General features: G+C 39.5%; 1 protein-coding gene across 1 annotated transcript in view; it reads right to left on the bottom strand.

The window, feature by feature from the left end:
- Positions 1-3659: 3659 nt before the first annotated feature.
- The window catches only part of LOC133226704 (interferon-induced very large GTPase 1-like), a 42110-nt gene continuing 23248 nt past the window's right edge, over positions 3660-22521 (bottom strand). Inside the window, 3 exon segments of the mRNA XM_061380563.1 lie at positions 3660-10841; positions 10843-12617; positions 12620-12778. Of these exon segments, the coding sequence (XP_061236547.1) occupies positions 5490-10841; positions 10843-12617; positions 12620-12778 (7286 nt within the window). The 3' untranslated portion in view covers positions 3660-5489.

Genomic DNA, 22521 nt, shown 5'->3' with positions numbered 1-22521 from the left:
TACTTCTTCAGGCACTCTGTCTATCAGATCTAATCCCTTGCATCTATTTGTCACTTCCACTGTATAATCGTAAGGGATTTGATTTAGGTCATGCCTGAATTGCTTAGTGGTCTTCCCTGCTTTCTTCAATTTAAGTCTAGTTATAATTTCTACGGAGAAGGCAATGGCACCCCACTCCAGTACTCTTGCCTGGAAAATCCCATGGACGGAGGATCCTGGTGGGCTGTAGTCCATGGGGTCGCTAAGAGTTGGACACAACTGAGCGACTTCACTTTCACTTTTCACTTTCATGCATTGGAGAAGGAAATAGCAACCCACTCCAGTGTTCTTGCCTGGAGAATCCCAGGGACGGGGGACCCTGGGGGGCTGCCATCTATGGGGTTGCACAGAGTCAGACATGACTGAAGCGACTTAGCAGCAGCAGCAGCATAATTACTAAGATCTGTTCCCAACCATAGAACACTTCTGACACTAAAAATGTGGGTTTTCCCTACCAAACAGTTCTCTAATTCTGTGCAGATACCAACTGGGTGTCCTACAATTTAATTCAATTCTGACACTAACTACCTGGAGTTGGTTCAGACCTCCCTTGTTAAGGGCTCAGCCCCACCAGACTGCCCTCCTACTTCAGATAGCAATTGCAAATTTTGGGTACCTAGTTTTCCACAAGTTGTCTGACTTGTCTTAAAATTTGGGATTCCCATGACCCTCTTTTCTAGTTTGATAATTTGCTATGACAGCACGTGGAAATCAGGGACTTTTCTTATTTATAGCTAAATATATATGGGAGATATATATTTATATATCCTTATAAAGGATGTTGCTGCCGCTGCTGCTAAGTCGCTTCAGTCGTGTCCAACTCTGTGCGACCCCATGGACTGCAGCCTACCAGGCTTCTCCATCCATGGGATTTTCTAGGCAAAAGTACTGGAGTGGGGTGCCATTGCCTTCTCTGATAAAGGATGTTAGAAAATATATAAATGAAGAACCTGATTAAGAGGCAAATAATATGAGGTACGAAGTGTCCTGAATACAAGGGCTTCTGTGACTGTGGAGGTTGGGGTACACCACCTTTCTGCGTGTGAGGGTGTTCACCACTCTAGAAGCTCTGCAAACCCTTTCCTTTTCAGTTTTATGGAGGTCCCATGACATAAGCATGATTAAATCATTGGCAACTCTGGATTAACTCAGTCTCTATCCTCCTGGAGGTGTGAGGGGATTTGGAGCTGAAAGTTCCAACCCTCTAATCACATGGTTTCTTTGGCAAGCAACCTCCATCCTGAAATTATCTAGGGGGCTCATACAGAGTCACCTTATTAACATAAACTCAAGTATTCTCGACAGGGATTTTTTAGGAGTAACAAAAGAGGCTCCTCTCATCCCTGTAACTCACGAAGTTCCAAGAATTCTAGGAGCTCTGCTCCAGGAACCTGGACAAAGACTTGATGTATCTTTATTATTATATCACAATATTGTACTAGTTAATAATGAGAAGTAATTGAAAACATCTCCTGGAAGCAGCCCCTTCCTTTTCCAGAAGAGACTCATCTGTGTTGCCAGTTTATTTCTCCTCTTGCCCCTCTTCCTCATTTTTCTTCATCTGTGTGTAACCTGTTCATTGAATGAGCAGGACTCAGTGGTGTATAATTGGAATATTCCTTTATTTATCTCTACTCTCTGCTTGCCACCATGTTATTTTGGTTCTCCCCTCCCCCATTCCTGGTAATATTCTTGGGAAATTTCTAGTCACTTTTGGTATTAGAATATCTAAAGTCTTAGGCATTAAAAAGTTTAGTCCTATCTACTATCGAAACTTCCATCTCTCATTAAATCCTAAGCTGGCTCCTTGACCACCTTTCACCACCTCCATCAAGTTCAGGCCTGATTTACAATTCCTGTTTTTTTTTCTCATTTCTTTACTTCCTTTCCTCCTCCTATTCTCATTATTTGGTTTGAGGGATGAGAGCTGAAGGGTAGCTGGTGCTATTTGTGGTTTTTCTTTTAGTTGTTGAATATACAATAGGGGCTTATTGTGGTTGTGCTTTTGTGGAGTCTTCAGAATGCGCCCATACACTTAATGACCTGATAGTGTAAGCTACCAGCACAACACATTGATGGATTTGTGGATAACGACCCATCCTAGCATCCTGGGATGAATCCTACTTGATCACTGTATATGAGCCTTTTAATGTATTTTTGAATTTGGTTTGCTAATATTTTTTTTTTTGAGAATTTTTGCTTCTGTGTTCATTAGAAGCTTCTGTGTTCAGAAAAACACATTTTGCTTCTGTGTTCATTCACTGCCCTAATGTCTTCAACTGTTTGCTGACCTGTTTTGCTGACATCCCAGGGTAACCTGTTTGACTTTCCCCTCATTCCTGCTTCTGGCAGTATATTTCCAGTTGTCTCTGCTAAAGTGGGCAGTGGGAGGGGTGGGGCGTGGGAGGGGTCAGGGGTGGGCGGGGTGAGAAAACTGTTGGGCAGAGGACCCCATCTGTATCCCATGGACCTTGGAGAAATTCAGCATCTTGTTCAGGAGTCGAGGACACTAGTGACCATGAGCAGGCAGCCCCAGCCTCCATGTTAACTACCATTATTGCCGTTTCTGAAGGTTGCTCAAACTCAGTGATGCTATCTAAACATCTCATCCTCTGCTGTCCTCTTCTCCTTTTGCCTTCAATCTTGATATCTCCTCCAAATTAAAAGACATATAAGTCTATCTTAAATCCCTATGGATTTCAGGATGACAGAAATATTTAGTCTGTAACAGTCCATAATACATTTCATTTACTTAGAGACCTAAGTGAAAATCTTCTTAGTGCAAATTTCCATCTTTTTTAAAGCATGTGCTGGTGCTCAGTCATGTCCAACTCTTTGCAGCCTCATGGACTGTGGCCCAACAGTCTCCTCTGTCTATGGAATTTTCCAGGCAAGAATACTGGAGTGGGTTGCCATTTCCTTCTCCAGGGGATCTTCCCAGCCTAGGGGTTGAACTTCACCATCTCTTTTATCTCCTGCATCGGCGAGTGAGTTCTTCACCATTGGTGCCACCTGAGAAGCAACTCACATTGTATTTGTGTTATTTATCTTGTCCTAGAATCCATCAGTCTCCTAGCCCCATTCCTGCAGGACTTGTCCTCTCTTGCTTAAATTACTCTGGAAATTCCCTACGTCTATTGATGTGGTGACCCCTAATTCCTTTGTTTCCATGATCCACATTTTCAGTGACTCTGAGAGACTGTACTGATCATGTGAACCTTACCTCCAGTGACCTTACAACTCTGGCCATCTCTAATCCCTGTGACCTACACTGGGCCCAGCATCTCCCACTTTTCATGACTATAGGATTCTCATCCCTATGAACTCTGTCACTCTACTCCAGTGTTCCTAATATCTCTCTTACTGACCTTAGCCCATTGACACTTTGATCCTGACCCCACCTTGATGGCACTTTATTCTCCACGACTATCACAGAAAACCATATTCATATGTTTCCATCTACCCTCATTCCCAACTTATGTCTAGCCATTTTGTAGGGAACTCTTGACACTGTCTCTGAATTGCATTTAGTAATCACTCTACTTAAATGCCTGAGGAATTGATAAAAAATTATTTGTTTATACACAAGAATTTTGCCTGAAAATCAGAGTTAATTATAATACTTCTTAGTTAAAAGTTTTAATGGACTTATTGAACAAATATGAAAAGCATTGAACAAATGTTAACATTGCACGGTTATCAAGGATGCAGTGATGTCAGAGACAGGTGCTATATTGTGCGTGGGTTCTGTTTTTATCACTATTTCAACTTTATTCTATTTGGAGGCTCCTCCAACTCTCAGTGAGACTATTAAAGAACAAAAGGAAAATCCATCTATTCAAACAACTGCTTTCTATACAGCTTTTCTGTTTCATGATTTCTTCTGGAGACATGGTCACTTGACCTGAAACTGAAGAGTATGCTTGGGGCACAGAGATACCAGAGTGAGTGCTCCTATCACCCCACTCTGAAGATCCAAGTCCTTTGATTGTTCTTCTTTGCACTGTATGTTTTCATACAGACTGTGGAGGGGTAGAGAGTGTACCCTTAAATAGAAGCCAATGAATGGCTCTATGTCAGACATGAGTAACTTTTTCCTTTGCATCAGGAGTCCTTCAGATCATCAGCTTTGAGAACCTAGCATAAGTCATTGTTTCAGAAGGTATAGGTTTGCAGAATGGAGATTTCCTCCCTTCTCAGGTCCTTGGTTGGCTTCAGCATGTTCTCCGTTTTTATTTCTGATCATGACTCTATGGCTCAAATAGTGTGAAAAGACACAAAGGTGCTTGATTGGAGATAAGCATTTTCTAACATTTTAATATTCAGAAACATTTCTTATTGAATTATCACTATGGTTTAGTCACTAAGATGTGTCTGACTCTTGTGACCCCATGGACTGTAGCTAGCCAGGCTCCGCTGCCTATGGGATTCTCCAGGCAAGAATACTGGAGTGGGTTGCTATTTTCTTCTCCAGGGAGTCTTCCTGACCCTGGAATCGAACCCAGGTCTCCTGCATTGCAGGCAGACTCTTTACCGATTGAGCTATGAGGGAAGCCCCGATCTGGTCCACAGCCTTAATTAAAATGGCCCTTTTTCCCTGGTCATAAATCTTGTTCCATAAACGGGTCCTTCTCAGACTTGTACAGAGCTCTAGGCTCTGAATACCTAAACTCCAGTGAATTTTTTCTTTACCTTAAAAAAAAAAACATGCACAGGCAAGTGCCAAAGTGCCCAGGAAGAAGAGAAAAATGGTTAAATTACAAAAAGTTATTTAACTTCTATTTTTCATATTTGTTTAATATTGTTTCCTGAATTGATGCAGGCTCTATCTTGGCCAAGTTTCTGTTTTTTTTTTTTTTTTTTAATTCCTATAATAAAATAGCTCTAAATGGCATTATATTTGAGAATTGGAAATCTTGAATTTCCTATGATTGTTTTTGCATTCAAGCATTAATAACTCTTCCTCACAATTTCATAGAGTGAAAAAAAATACACTTAGAAATGAAAAGAATTTGTAACTTCCAGTGAATAACTGTATGTTGATAAAATATTCATATAGTTATTCTATAGATTTTGTAGCAGTCTGCAATGATTTTAATTTCCCTCTATAAAAATGAATTTCTTAAAGCTTTATATGTTACGTATTTAAAAATAAAAACATTCAGAATAATATAAAATATGCAGTTATATTAAATGGACTATTCAATTTTATCATGTACTCATATGTATCAGTTATCTGTTTTTAAAGAAGAAGGAATTGAGGCAAAGAAAATGTTCTTACTCCAGAAATCTTCAACTCTTGCTATGATTGATTTAGTTTTAGATGTTTCATTTGAAAAAAAAAATTGATATGAGGAAGGTTTTCATTTTGAGTGGCTGGTATTTTAGGCTTGTTCTGGTAATGTGCCTTCTTGGTTTAGATACTGGAACTCTTATCTGGTCATTGAGTATTAATTTTTTTTCAAGTCATCAAGCACATCCTGCTTTGTGATTTTGTTCCAGGCATCAGGAATTTCACCTTTATTGATAAATCTTTTGTGATGTTTTTCTTCTAGCTTTGATCTGAAGTGACAGACAAACCATTTCCAGTATGGCTGGGTGGATGTGTCTGGGGTGATGCTCCATGTGGCATATTCCCCTCCTGCTTGTCGATAGGTCTTATATGGGATCCTCCTGCCATCATTCAAAACAAAATCACAGTCACTTGCTACCAGACTAGTACAGTGTTCAATGACAAAATGGTCTGTTTGATACCACCCCCATCCACTGAGAGCCTTTGGACGGTGGAAGGGAACACTGTGGTCTCCTTCATGGGTAGGGATTGTGTTTGTACAAATTGCTTTACAGAAGGGACACTGTTTCCAGCAGCCACAGAGATGTTCAAAGAGCATTTTCTGGATTTCAGGAATCATTTCTTCTACAAGTCTAGACAAACAGTTCTGTTCTTCACTGTTCATTGCAGAATCCAAAGCTTTACTCATGGCCTCTTTGATAAACTCGATATCTTTTATCTCCTGGTGTTCAATGCTTATCAGGTCTTTTCGTGGGAAGATCAAGGTACTCCCCAGGTGATCACAGAACAAATCTAACCACCCAGACACTGTGCTGCTTTTATCTTTAGCTATTGCTGTAGATGCATGTATAGCTGAGAGGATGGCAATCTTGATGTCATCTAAACTCATTTGTAGAAAAGTCTTTATTTTTTCACTTTCTGTGTCAGACAAATATCTTTTAACATGGTTTTCAATGTAATTCTTAAAAAATGATTCTGGATTATGAAGGTACTGGCAGTAGTTATCAAAATTTTCCTCTTCTGCCAGAGAGATGAGAATGTGTTTCTCCAGGTTAGCTCTGTTTTCATTGAATGCCCGGCAGGTGGTTCGAATGTCCCCAGCAATTTTGAGGGCCATGTTTTTCCTTATGGTGCTGGAGACAGCAGGTGTGAGTTTCTTCCACAGAAAATCAACAAACGTTTTAATTGAAGTTGCTCCTTGACAAGAGATCTTAAAGCTCATGAAGAAATCATCTTTCTTGCATTGCAGATAGTGTACAGGATCATTTGCCCTCTTGAATGCCTTGTGCATCTCCTTAAACTTCACTGAAGCTCTTTGGAATAAACACAATGATAAGTCTATTTCATATTTTTTTGTAAATGTGTATCTTTTCTGAGTGGGTGCAGACTTCACCTCCTCTTCTATTATTCTCAGGATTTCATGGAAATAAGTTAGATTGTAATCATGCTTTTGCTGAGATATTTTGTTAACAGTTTCATTAACTTTTGAAATAAGGTCGTCAGTAGTCGTATTTATGGAGTGTATATCCTGGTTCTCTATTGTCATTGTAGAGAGTTCCCCAGATTTCCTGTTCATCTTAACATGGTTATCATAGTTGATTTCAAACTTTTCTCCAGAATAGTTCTTCAGTATGCTTACTATGTCTTTTTCCTTTTTGAAATATTCCAAAAGGATGTTTTCAGAATCCACTTTAATTTCAGGGTCTGTGGCTGGAGGGAGACTTGAGGACACATCATAGACCCATTTTTTCCAAACTGAGTTGAATTTCTCATGGAGCTCTTCCTCGCTCAATTCGGTGCCATTTAGTGATAAAGCCAAATTACGGCTCTTTTCCAATAATTCCTTTTCATAACCTGACTTTTTGTTATCCAGTTTTTCTTGATTTTTTTTTAAACTAATAAGTTCTTTGGCTTTTCTTTGGCCATCTAAAATTAGTTCCTCTTTAAGGGTTATTAGTTTATTTTCAAAATTTCTTTTCCACTGAACCAGCACTTCACTATCTGGGTCTTCATAAAAATATTTTTCAAGTTTTTGCTTGATGGCTTCATATATCTCTCTAACAGGAGCCTCCAGGGTATCTGTTTTGAGTGTCTGGATTTTTCCATTCTGAATCTGGTTGATCAGCTGGTCCTGTAATCTCTGCACATGACTCCTCAGCTCCCATGTCCAGGAGTTATACATGGTTTCCAGTTTGCTCATGGCCATGACTTCTTGAGTGTTCCTGAAACTGAAAATAAAGTTCTCATTCAGTAGGGCTCTCCACAGATCTTGAACTCGGAATTTTACATCTGATATCTTCATGATGCTTCCCCTCGATTCCTGTTGGGCAGTCACAAGAATTCTGCTTTTTAGTTCCTGAACATTGTGGCTGTAGTGAGGATTGGGTGGGGCCATTGGGGGATTGCCATCCCAGAGGTGAGCAAAGTAGTAGACGTGGGTATTGACATCAAACTTAATGACATCACTAAAGCAGCTTACATTGGAGCACTGCTCTTCCTCAGCTGCTATTGCTGCCATTTTGTCCAATGTCTGCTTTAGCCGCCTTCTTCCTTCCATATTTTGGTCTTTAGCTGTAACTTCCCCCACATTCTGATGGACAAAGAAGCAAGTGGGAGAGATTTTTACTTGTTTCATCCTCAGAAAAGCTTGGACAACTATTTGTAGAATATCTTGCATTTCTGATGGATTTTCCCCCAAAATATTGATCAAAGTCAAGTTTCCAATTCCAATGACAAAGGTTGCCAACTCATTGTCATGATTCTGGGACTTGTTGCTGAGTTCTGGGGCTCGAAGTCCCTCTGTGTCCACAACAAGCACAAAGTCAAAGCCAAGTTCAGCTGCGAATGTCTCCTCCACTTTCAGAAGCTGCATGTAGGCCCCCCGGGTACACCTCCCAGCACTGACAGTGAACTGCAGCCCAAAAAGGGCATTCAGCAGGGTGGACTTCCCTGAACTCTGCAGGCCAAGGACAGAGAGAACAAAGAGCCGCTTGTTTCCAAGTTTCTCAGAGAGCTTGTCAAAAACAGCTGCCACCCACCTCAGGGGCACATATGAAACATCCCCATCTAGCAGCTCAATGGGAACACCAGATATCATCAGATCTGCAGCAATGTGGGGAAGGGAGAGAAATAGGGTATCTTTCATGGGTGAAGCTTCTTCCAGAGCTTCGTAGATCTGGCTAGCTTCTCTGAGAATGTGCTCAGTTCCCAAGGTACAGTCATTAATCTCTCTGGAAATAGCTTCTATGTCATTTTGCCAGTCTTTCAGAGAGCTACTCTTTGGGGCCTCTTGGTTTTCTTTTTGAACCAATGCCTTTTTCTTCTCATTTAGATTTTCCAAGTGTCCTGCAGTCAGGTTGTCCAAAGCTACATTCAGCCATTGGAGGAAGTAGAGTTTGGTGTGAGTTTCTGAATGATTTTGGAGAATTTCAAGGACAGAACGCATTAAAGCATTGAGAGGAAAGGCTTTTCTGAACTGTTCATGTCTTAACATTTGTTTTTCTGTCTCAGTCTCACTTTTGTGTTGTTCAATGCTGCGATTCCCCTTTTCTCTCAGATGATAGAGTTCTTTGTCCTTTTTACACCAAAGTTGCCACAGTTTTCCCTGAAGAGGTAGTAAGTTTTCCTTGACCTGAGGTATTTCCATTTCTCTCAATAGGGTAATTATAGCCTCTGCCTTTTCTTTGGCTTCCTTGCAATGTCTCTGGTTTGCATCAATAAGCATTCCTTGCTTGTGAGCAACCTGGGCACAGTTTTCCAAGCTGAGTGCAGTGTTAGAGAGCTCCAGCAAACGTCTGATTGTAGTTGTGAGCTCCCCTATTAATTCTGCCTCATTTCTGTTCCTGATCCCAATTCTCACTCTTGGGCCAGAGTCATTGACTGTGATTTTCCCTTTATCATCAAGCAAGAAGATTAAAGGTTTTGATGACTGACACATGTCACGGACTATTTTTTGGTTTCCTTTATTATCCTCAGAAGTTGACATGAGGACCACAATTATGGAAGAGACCTCCTGCAAAAAGGCCAGTTGCTTCTCATATTCCTTTGCGTCTCCATGAAGATTGGTAAAGGTCAAGCAGTTGTCAAATCTATCCTGCTCTTCCACCCCAGGACAGAACCAGGCGACTTCCACCACTCCTCCCATCAAGAGATAGTCTCTGCTGCTGCCTTTGCAGTGTCGGTGAAAAAAGACATCATGTTTGCGTTCACTGAGAAGACAGTTCATGATCTGAGATTTGGAGGCAGAGAAGCCAGTTCCAGCTCTAATAAAGGACACAATGGGGGCAGAAACACGACACATCTGTTGATTCGTGTAATTGTCCTTCTCCCCTTTTATTGATTTCCCTACTTGCTGCCAGCTCCTTCGAATTTGACTGAGAGACCAGAGAGAGAATTCAATTTGAGCATTGCAAGGATTAGGTATGAGAAGGGGGAGGGCAAACTGACAAATGGAAAGTTTGTCCAAAATATGTTGTCTGGCAAAATCATCTGCACAGTGAAGAATTGCCATCTGAATGTCCATAGGGTGAACATAGGGTCTGGCATTAGTGGCTGCTGAAGGCTCAGTAGGATGAGCACTTTCTTCAGGTAGATCTTCATATGGATCAAAAGCCTCCTTTTCTTGATTTGAGGTGCTTGAATAGACTTGGTTCTCTGTGTATTCTTCATGTTTGATGATCAGGTATCTCAGCCCATAATCCAGCATCAATAGCTTCTGTAGGAAATAGAAGGGAAGTTCTCTTTCAGAGCAGGGCTGGGTGTTGTACACAGAAGTCTTGTGGATTAGTTGGAAGTTAGCTCTGCTCATTTTTCTTGGGTAGTAATGTTCTAGGCCTAGACGCTGGAGTAAATCTTGGAAGGCTCCATTTTCTATGACTTCCTCCTTTTTCTTTTCATTATCATGTGGTTCATGGGGCTCTTTCTTTTCATGGAAGACACTTTGCAATTCTTTTATCACCTCCTCCACTTGCAATGAAGAGACAGCAGCCTCATATTTCCCATCAATGAGCAGTCTTAAGTCTTTTTCTAGGTTTTCCCAATCATGATCTCTGCGATTGGTGAGGACATATACAACTTCTTTAGTCAAAGATCGTCCCATGTATTGTTTGATCAATGCCAAGTGTTGTGTTTTCTCCTCTGGAGAAATAGCTTTGATACCTACTGTTGCTGTCAGACCTGTGAGCACCAGAAATGCCTGAGCCCTGTAGTTGCAAATATTTTTGAGCTCTTGGTATTTATTTTGCGCAGTTTGCATTTTATCCAATAGGAAGTCTAACTCATCATGCCCCAGGGGATACTGAAATTTATTGTCACCCACATGATATCCTGCACCAGATGCTATCAAAAGTAGCAAGATGCGTGTGTCTGGCTTCCCCATTTCTTGGAGGTTTTTCAAGAAGGAGCCAAGAGACAAGCTGACCTTGTAAGTCAGCTTTCTTTGAGCTTCCTCCACCAACTTTGTGGATCCAGAGTTTGCCATTACTTCCCTAAGGTCATTCTTTTTTTTTTTTTAATATTTCAATTAACTCGGAAAATTGGGTGATATGGACATTGTCTTCCTTTGGTTCTGACTGAAATATCCATTGCATAATGGAATGAGCCTGAGGAAAGTTTTTTACTTTATGGATGTGAGGATCCAAAAGACTGCTCACCTGAGATTTAATATACTTCGTTCCACAATTGGAAGATTTTTTGCAAAAGTTGACAGTGTTTACCAGAGATTTCTTCAGACCCAAGTTTTTGAGACGTGTATTAGTCCAAATGGTATTACTTTCAGTTTTTTGACTCAATCTTTGCATGCAATTTCTCAGCCTTCCAGGCTGTTCTTCAAGATTAAAAACTTTGCAGGATTTCACATCCTCTAGGACAATCCTAGCCTCCTTCTTAATATTCAGTAATTCTTCTCTCTCCTGGATCTGGGCAGTGAGTTCAGTCAGATCAGTATAGCTGTCTTTCAGGCAGTTAGCTACTTTAAAAGGATCCTTAAAATCACTTCTGTGGCCAGAGAGGACAATGTCCCAAACAGGTACCAGCTGAAGTCCACGGTCAATGACACACCAGGTTTGATTATTGGCAACTAGACCTTCTTTCCAGTCAGAAAGGCCATTTGCTTCTGGTGGGCCACCTGTCTGAGCCACAGATAATTTGACTTTGGTATGGAGATTTTGGAAGCTTGTTCTCTGAGAGGCTTTTTTCAAATGACAGTCTGACATATCCAGACCTGTACCAATGTTCACTCCAAAGCCACTGGAACTGCCCCTTATGTAACTATCCAGGGCCTCTGCTGCTTGCTGTTTCACTTCTGCCAGCTGCTCTTTTTGGAAACCCTCTGAAATGGCTTTCCACCAGTAGATTCCTCCCAGGTGCAGAGGGCCCTGGTTAGCATGAGAACCAAACCTCTGGAAGAAGGCTTCAACCCTATGCCTCAGCAAGCGTAGTTTGTCTGGGTCTTCTGACTTACCCAAAAGGTCTTCAATGCATTTTAATTCCTGGAGAGCAGCATTGGAAAGTTGGAGCTGGTCAATGGGAAAGTGGAAGGAGGCCAGTGGGATATAGCTGAACTTGGTTGAGCAGAAATAAGAGTGTGTAGAATGTGACTGTTGTATTTTCTTGGATTCTGAATGCATGCTATGATCCATACCAGCTTCCAGGCTAATTCCCCAACCTCCACCCTTTGCTAAGGCAGTTACACTGAAGCCCAGCTTCTCTACAGTCTGAGTGAACATGGATTCTTCTTGAGAAGATGTAAATTCCTTCATTTCTGTCCATGTACCCTGAGTAGGGCCAAGGAGTACAAACTCCGTGGGGATGCAGAGTAGCTCCTCTTTCTTCCCTATAAGACACCTTTGGTCACTGGTTTTGTAAATTCCCTGTAGGGCTAGTCCTCCAGAAGCATGTCTCACCAGTTCTCTATCTGAAAGATTTTTCCTGTGAGAAAGTGCCCCCTTCATGACCTTGAGTTGTCTCTGCATATCTTCCATGACTTCTCCTGGGGGGTTTTCAGGTGATGGCCAGAATTCTTTGGGGATCTCCATTGTTTGCCTCAGCACTGCTTCCTTTTTCCTCACTGCCTCTTCCTGTTGTTGCCTCTGTTCTGCCAGCATTTCTCTTTGTTCCTGCAGTGCCTGTTCTGCCTCCATCTTCCTTTTCTTTAATGATTCCACCCAAGACTCCTGTAACTCTGAAAGAGTATTTGAGCATGACAGGTTAAGCAGTTTCTCCAGGGCCCTTTTCTCCCAGGAATGTTGCACCTGGCATTTCAGTTTCTGGAGGTCTTTTTCTTCTAGTGTTGTAAGGCATGGGCAGAAGTCACACCCAGGTGTTCCTGCAGCTTTGACAACTAGTATTCAACTGCCAGTCCTACTTCTCTGAGCATCTCTTGGAGATCTTGCCTATTTTTGCCTCTAAACAGGGGTTCATTGGGCCTAGACTCTGCTGTGTCCATGGCTATGGGAAGAAAAGACACTCAGTTAGCCTGTTGCATGTTAATATGCAGAATTCTGTGACTAATTTGCAGAAATCAGTTGCTTTTCTATACACTAATAATGAATTATCAGAAAAAAATTTCAGGGAACAGTCCCATTTATGATCATACTGAAAAGAATAAAATACCAGGGAATAAACTTAACCAAGAAGGTGAAAGACCTATATTCTGAAAACTATAAACACTGATAAAAGAATTTGAAAATGATAAAAAGGAATGGAAAGATATCCTGTGTTCCTTGATTAGAAGGGTTAATGTTGTTAAAAATGTCCATACTATCCAAAGCAATCTATAGATTTAATACAGTCACTATCAGAATACCCAGGATACTTTCACAAAAGTAGGACAAATTAATTCTAAAAATTGTTTTGGAACCACAGAAGACTCAATTGCAAGCTGACTGGAGGAAAAAAATAGCTGGATGTGTCACGTTCCCTATGCAGACTATACTACAAAGCTACATTAATAAAAAGAGCATGACATTGACATAAAAGCAAACATATAGATCAATGGAATAGAATAGAGAGCCCAGAAATAAACCTACACACTTATGGTCAATAATCTATGACAAAAGAGGTGAGAAAACAATGGAAAAAAATTCCAATAAATGATGCTGGGAAAATTGGATAGCTACATTAAAAGAATATTAGGAAAAAGTAGGCAAAGAATAAATAGATGTTTCTCCAAAGAAGACATACAGATGACCAACAGGCACATGAAAAGTCACTCAACGTTGTTAATTGTCAGGGAAATGCAAATCAAAATGATAATGAGGTATCACCTCAAGCCAATCATAATGGCCATCATATATTCTACAGATAATAAATGCTAGAGAGGGTGTAGAAAAAGGGAACCCTTGTATACTGTTGCTGAGAATTTAAGTTGGTTTAGCCACTATGGAAAAGATTATAGTTTCCTCAAAAGTGAAAAATAGGATCACAATATTACCCAGCAATTCCAGTCCTGGATATATATGCAAAGGAAGTGAAGACAGGATATTGAAGAGATATATGCACCTCCATGTTTACTGAAACATTATTAACAATAGCCAAGATATGGAAACAGCCTAAGTGTCAGCCCATGGCTTAATGGATAAAGCATATGTGATACAGCATGCACAGACACAGACACACAGTGGAATATTATACAGTCACAAGAAAGAGGGAAGTCCTGCCATTTGTGTGTGACAACATGGATGGACCTTGAGTGCATTACGCTAAATGAGATAAGTCAGACCAAGAAAGAGAAATTCTGTATCATATCACTTACATGTGGAATCTAAAAAAGCCAAACTTGTAAAACCAGAGTAGTATGGTGGTTACCAGGATTGGAAGGTGTAGGAATTAGGGAGATACTGTTTAAAGGTACAAATGTGCCATCAGTAGATAAATAAGTCCTAGACATCTAGGCTTCCCTGGTGGCTCAGATGGTAAAGAATCCGCCTGCAATGCAGGAGACCTGGGTTTGATCCCTAGGTTGGGAAGATCTCCTGGAAGAGGGCATGGCAACCCACTCCAGCATTTTTGCCTGGAGAATCCTTATGGACACAGGAGCCTGGCGGGCTACAGTCCATGGGGTTGCAAAGAGTTGGATACAACTGAGCGACTAAGCAGAGCACATAGCACACATAGTGATTATAAATAATGGTATGCTATGCTATGCTAAGTCACTTCAGTTGTGTCCGACTCTGTGTGACCCCATAAACGGCAGCCCACCAGGCTCCCCTGTCCCTGGAATTCTCCAGGCAAGAACACTGGAGTGGGTTGCCATTTCCTTCTCCAATGCATGAAAGTGAAAAGTGAAAGTGAAGTCGCTCAGTTGTGTCCAACTCTTAGCGACCCCATGGACTGCAGCCTACCAGGCTCCTCAGTCCATGGGATTTTCCAGGCAAGAATACTAGAGTGGGGTGCCATTGCCTTCCCCAATTATAAACAATATACTGTATTATAAACGATAAAGTTGCCAAGGGACTTAATCTTATTTGTTCTCACCACAATAAAGAAATGCTACTGTGATGAGATAGAGGTGTTAGCTAACTCTATCTTGGTCCTTTGGTGATATAAAAATGTATCGTATCAGAACATTGTATACCTTAGACTTATGCAAGGTTATATGTTAATTTATCTCAATAAATAAAATGCACTTCTTAGCTGATTTATACTTGTCACCCTCTTCTCACTCTTCCTCTGACACTAGTTAATACCATTATATATATCTATTTTATATTATAAACTATATATGTATAATCAAATTCTCTTTATCTACTGATTCCATCTTAATGTGTGTATGTAGAACCAAATACTCTTATATGCAGTGTTGTCTCAATGTTATGTTTTTAACCACCTTGTCTTTGACACATTATATGAGATGAGATTTCACACATTTCAACTTCACACATAATTCAGGTTTCCTCTCTTATTGTATTTCCTGTCCTACTGAATGTCACTATTATAATCCTATGCATCCTCTTCCTCCTAATGTGAATGTAGTTTCATGTCCTTTCAAATTATCCTTTTCAATCTCTCCTAAATCTCAATTCTTTTTAATCCCCTACCACCTCTCCCTTAGATTTTTCCTTCATTTTTGTCTTTACTGAATCACTCTAATTGTCATGTCATCTTACAGTCATTTTGATTTTGTGCTTTCCATCTTCACCAATGTCACTAAAATTTGAATCTAAATTTAATGGCAGACTCAGTAATTCAAAAAACAGCTTTTTTGGGCTTCTCTGGTGGACAGTGGTTAGGAATCCACCTTGCAATGTAGGGAACACTGGTTTGATCCCTGGTCCAGGAAGATCCCACATGCCACAGAGCAACTAAGCCTGTGACCACAACACCTGCGCCTGTGCTTAGAGCCCATGTGCTGCAACTACTAAAACCCATGTGCCCTACGGGCTGTGCTCCACAATAAAAGAAGCCATAACAATGAGAAGCCCTGGGTATATATGCAAAGGAAGTGAAGACAGGATGTGGATGAGATATATGCAGTGTGCATATGCACACTGCAACTAGAGTAGCCCCCACTTACTGCAAATAGAGAAAGCCTGCACACAGCAATAAGGACCCAGTGCAGCCAAAACATAATTAGAAGAGAGAACAACTTTTCCAACTGAGTTATCTAAAATATCTAAATTTTTAAGACAAATTCTTTGAAGTCTCAAGGAATTAACTTATATGCAGAGTACATCATGAGAAATGCTGGACTGGAAGAAACACAAGCTGGAATCAAGATTGCCGGGAGAAATGTCAATAACCTCAGATATGCAGATGACACCACCCTTATGGCAGAAAGTGAAGAAGAACTAAAAAGCCTCTTGATGAAGGTGAAAGAGGAGAATGAAAAAATTGGCTTAAAACTCAACATTCAGAAAATGAAGATCATGGCATCTGGTCCCATCACTTCATGGGAAATAGATGGGGAAACAGTGTCAGACTTTATTTTGGGGGGCTCCAAAATTACTGCAGATGGTGGCTGCAGCCTTGAAATTAAAAGATGCTTACTCCTTGGAAGGAAAGTTATGACCAACCTAGATAGCATATTGAAAAGCAGAGACATTACTTTGCCAACAAAGATTCGTCTAGTCAAGGCTATGGTTTTTCCAGTGGTCATGTATGGATGTGAGAGTTGGACTGTGAAGAAGGCTGAACGCCGAAGAATTGATGCTTTTGAACTGTGGTGTTGGAGAAGACTCTTGAGAGTCCCTTGGACTGCAAGGAGATCCAACCAGTCCATTCTGAAGGAGATCAGCCCTGGGATTTCTTTGGAAGGACTGATGCTAAAGCTGAAACTCCAGTATTTTGGCTACCTCATGGGAAGAGTTGACTCATTGGAAAAGACTCTGATGCTGGGAGGGATTGGGGGCAAGAGGAAAAGGGGATGAGAGAGGATGAGATGGCTGGATGGCATCACTGACTCGATGGACGTGAGTCTGAGTGAACTCTGGGAGTTGGTGATGGACAGGGAGGCCTGGCATGCTGTGATTCATGGGGTCGCAGAGTCAGACACGACTGAGCAACTGAACTGAACTGAACTGAATAGTAAGTGATGTTGAGCATGTTTTCATGTGTTTATTAGCCATGTGTATGTCTTCTTTGCAGAAATGTCATTTTAGGTCTTTTGCCCACTTTTTGATATGATTGTTCATTTTTCTGGTATTGAGCTACATGAGCTGCTTGTATATTTTGGAGACTAATTCTTTGTAGGTTTTTTCATTTGGTATTACTTTCTCCCATTCTGAGGACTGTCTAAGGTAAGTGGATTTTATCTTCAAATAATAATTAGAGACAGCAATGACCTCAACAGCACTGATGGAAGCCAGAAGGCAGTAGGATGGAAGGTTAAACCTACTGAAAGAAAACATCTGATAAAGTAGGATTCTATACAGAGTTTAAAATATCCTTAAAGAATTATGGTGAAAGAAAAACATAATTGAAAACAGCACAGTAACAAAATTTGCTACCTAGAAATGCACATTGAAGGAACTACTAAGGCATGTTTTTTCAGGAGAAGGAAAATATCACCAATGAATAGTCAGAGATGCAGGAAAAGATGGTGAGGAACAAAGGAATAAATATATGGGAAAATCTAAATAAATGCATAAAACAGTGGGGTTTAAAATACATGATGGCAATTGCATTTAGGCTGGAGTCTGCAACCAAATGGATTGAAAAGACCCTCAGTTCCTTGGGGTATTTGAGAGGAAGGTCAAAGATTCTATTGATTTTTTAGAATATATGTTGCAATTTCTAGAACAATGTCAAATATAAGAGTCAAGAATATATAACTGTAAAACTAACACAGGAAAATAAAATAAGAAACATTTTATTGTACAACTTACCAAATTTGTGGGCTACAGTGAAAGGGCGTGCTTAGAGGGAAATTTACATTGAATGCATACATAACAAAAGAATAGTTATATGAAAACAATAATCTAAGTTTCCATCTGAGGAAATGAAGAGAAAATTGAATCCAAATAAGCAAGAGAAAAGAAATAAGAACTAAAAAACCAATAAAATTGAAAACAGGAAATCAATAGAAAAAAAATCAGTAAAAGTACAACATGATTCTTTGGAAATACCAACAAAACTAATAATTCAGACTGTGAAAAGAGGGAAGACAAATTACTAATATCAGAAGTAAAATATGGGTTATGGATATGAATTCTGTAGACTTTGAGGGATGAAAAAAAGAGTACTATGAAAAACTGTTTGCTCTTTTTTTTTTTTCTTTTAGAAGACAGGAGGCCTTTTATTTATTTATTTATTTTTACATTTTAATTATTATATCTTTTTTCTTTTTTTTTAAATTTAATTTAATTTTATTTTTTTTGTTTGTTTTTTTTTTACATTTTTATCCAATTTATTTTTTTTAATTTTATTTTAATTTTTAAACTTTACACAATTGTATTAGTTTTGCCAAACATCAAAATGAATCCATCACATTATTTTTAAACTTTACAATATTGTATTAATTTTGCCAAATATCAAAATGAATCTGCCACAGGTATACCTGTGTTCCCCATCTTGAACCCTCCTCCCTCCTCCCTCCCCATACCCTCCCTCTGAGTCGTCCCAGTGCACCATCCCCAAGCATCCAGTATCGTGCATCGAACCTGGACTGGCGACTTGTTTCATACATGATATTATACATGTTTCACTGCTATTCTCCCAAATGTCCCCACCCTCTCCCTCTCCCACAGAGTCCATAAGACTGATCTATACATCAGTGTCTCTTTTGCTGTCTCATACACAGGGTTATTGTTACCATCTTTCTAAGTTCCATATATATGCGTTAGTATACTGTATTGGTGTTTTTCTTTCTGGCTTACTTCACTCTGTATAATAGGTTCCAGTTTCATCCATCTCATTAGAACTGATTCAAATGTATTCTTTTTAATGGCTGAGTAATACTCCATTGTGTATATGTACCACAGCTTTCTTATCCATTCATCTGCTGATGGGCATCTAGGTTGCTTCCATGTCCTGGCTATTATAAACAGTGCTGCGATGAACATTGGGGTACACGTGTCTCTTTCCCTTCTGGTTTCCTCAGTGTGTATGCCCAGCAGTGAGATTGCTAGATCATAAGGCAGTTCTATTTCCAGTTTTTTAAGGAATCTCCACACTGTTCTCCATAGTGGCTGTACTAGTTTGCATTCCCACCAACAGTGTAAGAGAGTTCCCTTTTCTCCACACCCTCGCCAGCATTTATTGCTTGTAGACTTATGGATTGCAGCCATTCTGACTGGTGTGAAATGGTACCTCATAGCGGTTTTGATTTGCATTTCTCTGATAATGAGTGATGTTGAGCATCTTTTCATGTGTTTGTTAGCCATCTGTATGTCTTCTTTGGAGAAATGTCTATTTAGTTCTTTGGCCCATTTTTTGATTGGGTCATTTATTTTTCTGGAGTTGAGCTGTAGGAGTTGCTTGTATATTTTTGAGATTAGGGTCATAGGGGTCCCAGAAGAAGAAGACAAAAAGAAAGACCATGAGAAAATACTTGAGGAGATAATAGTTGAAAACTTCCCTAAAATGGGGAAGGAAATAATCACCCAAGTCCAAGAAACCCAGAGAGTCCCAAACAGGATAAACCCAAGGCGAAACACCCCAAGACACATATTAATCAAATTAACAAAGATCAAACACAAAGAACAAATATTAAAAGCAGCAAGGGAAAAACAACAAATAACACACAAGGGAATTCCCATAAGGATAACAGCTGATCTTTCAATAGAAACTCTTCAAGCCAGGAAGGAATGGCAAGACATAAAGTGATGAAAGAAAATAACCTACAGCCCAGATTATTGTACCCAGCAAGGATCTCATTCAAATATGAAGGAGAAATCAAAAGCTTTTCAGACAAGCAAAAGCTGAGAGAATTCAGCACCACCAAACCAGCTCTCCAACAAATACTAAAGGATATTCTCTAGACAGGAAACACAAAAACGGTGTATAAACTCAAACCCAAAACAATAAAGTAAATGGCAACGGGATCATACTTATCAGTAATTACCTTAAATGTAAATGGGTTGAATGCCCCAACCAAAAGACAAAGACTGGCTGAATGGATACAAAAACAAGACCCCTACATATGTTGTCTACAAGAGACCCACCTCAAAACAGGGGACACATACAGACTGAAAGTGAAGGGCTGGAAAAAGATTTTCCATGCAAATAGGGACCAAAAGAAAGCAGGAGTAGCAATACTTATATCAGATAAAATAGACTTTAAAACAAAGGCTGTGAAAAGAGACAAAGATGGTCACTACATAATGATCAAAGGATCAATCCAAGAAGAAGATATAACAATTATAAATATATATGCACCCAACACGGGAGCGCCGCAATATGTAAGACAAATGCTAACAAGTATGAAAGGAGAAATTAACAATAACACAATAATAGTGGGAGACTTTAATACCCCACTCACACCTATGGATAGATCAACTAAACAGAAAATTAACAAGGAAACACAAACGTTAAACGATACAATAGACCAGTTAGACCTAATTGATATCTATAGGACATTTCATCCCAAAACAATGAATTTCACCTTTTTCTCAAGCGCACATGGAACCTTCTCCAGGATAGATCACATCCTGGGCCATAAGTCTAGCCTTGGTAAATTAAAAAAAATAGAAATCATTCCAAGCATCTTTACTGTTTGCTCTTTCGTTTGATAGCCTGGATAAAAGGTATCAATTCCTTGGTAGACCAACTATTAAGCTTACATGAGAGGAAATAAATAATCTAAATAGGCCTGTGTCTGTTAAAAAAATTGAATCAATATTTAACAACCATCCAAAACAGAAATCACTAGTCCCAGTGGAATTCACTGGTGAATTCTACCAAGCATTTAGGGAAGAAACTACCAAATATCTACAATCTCTTTCAGAGGACAGAAGCAGAAGAAGTACTTCCTAATTTAGTTCATGAGGTCAGTGTTACCCTGATACCAAAACCATTTAAGGACATTATAAGAAAGAAAACTGAAAACCTATATCTCTTATGAAAAAAAATTAACAAATTAAATCTAATAATGTAAAAAGGAGTTATATACCACAACCATGTGGGATTTACCTCAGGTAAGCAAAGTGAATTCAACGTTCAGAATCAATTCATGTAATATACTACAATGAACTGAAAAGAAAAACCACATGGAGAGAACCCATTTGACAAAATCCAATACTTATTCATTATTAAAACTTCCAGCAAGCTAAGAATAGAGGGGAACTTACTGAACTAGATAAAAGACATTAACAAAAGCCCTACTATTAACATTACACTTAATGCTAAGAACCTAGAAACTGTCCTCTTAAAGAAAAATAGGTTAAGGATATCCCGTCTCATCTCTCCTATCACACATTCTATTGGAAGAGTTAGTTAATAAGATAAGGAAATAAAAATATACTGATTTGGGAAGAAATAAATAGAACATGTCTTTGTTTGTAGATGACAGTATGTAAAAAATGCCAAAGAATCAACAAAATATCTCCTGGAACTGATTACTGAATACAACAAGGTAGTAGAATATAAGGGTTAGAATACAAAACTATTGTTTTTTAATATGCTAGCAATAAGCCATTGGAATTTGAGGTTAAAAACACAATACCATTTAAACTAGTACCCTTGCATAATAAATACTTAGATATAAACCTAATAAAATATATGCAAGATCTATATAAGGAAAACTACAAAACTCTAATGAAAGAAATAAAGGAATATCTATATAAATGGAGAGGTATTTATGTTTAATATTGTTAAGGCATCAGTTCTTCCCAACGTAATTTATAGAGACAGTGTCTTCTTCAGCACCACAATTTGAAAGCATCAGTTCTTCAGCACTGAGCTTTCTTTATGGTCCAAGTCTCACATCTGTACATAACTGCTAGAAAACCTATAGGTTTGACTATATGGACCTGTGTTGACAAAGTGATGTCTCTGCTTTTTAATATGCCATCTAGGTTATTATTACTGTTTAGAAAAAAAAAAAAGAATTGATCTATAAAGCTGTGAAAGACAAAGAAGACTCTTAAATCACATTGCTGTGTGAAAGAGAATAGTCTGATAATGCTACATACTTTATTATTCCAACTATATGAAATAGTTGAAGTCAAAACTATGGAGACTATAAAATAGATCAGTGGTTGCCAGGGGTTGTAGAGAGAAAAAAAAATTGGTGCCTGTAGGCTTGCTTAATGCAGGGTTGCCACAAGACTTCAGTTTGTAAAAAACAGAATATCCACAAAGCACAATAAAATGAGATATGACTGTATACCTATTCAGTTCAGTTCAGTCGCTCTGTGTCCGACTCTTTGTGACCCCATGGACTGCAGCACACCAGGCCTGCCGGTCCATCACCAACTCTCAGAGTTTACCCACTCATGTCCCTTGAGTTGGTGATGCCATGCAACCATCTCATCCTCTGTCGTCCCCTTCTCCTCCCGCCTTCAACCTTTCCCAGCATCAGGGTCTTTTCCAATGAGTCAGTTCTTTGCTTCAGGTGGCCAAAGTATTGGAGTTTCAGCTTCAACATCAGTCCTTCCAACAAACACTCAGGACTGATCTCTTTTAGGATGGACTGGTTGGATCTCCTTGCAGTCCAAGGGACTCTCAAGAGTCTTCTCCAACACGCAGTTCAGAAGCATCAATTTTTTGGTGCTCAGCTTTCTTTATAATCCAACTCTCACATCCATACATGA

This window comes from Bos javanicus, chromosome 15 (assembly GCF_032452875.1).
Source record: "Bos javanicus breed banteng chromosome 15, ARS-OSU_banteng_1.0, whole genome shotgun sequence".
In the NCBI taxonomy this organism is placed as follows: Eukaryota; Metazoa; Chordata; class Mammalia; order Artiodactyla; family Bovidae; genus Bos; species Bos javanicus.
Note: the sequence above shows the minus strand (reverse complement) of the source record. Positions and strands in the feature narration are given on the sequence as shown.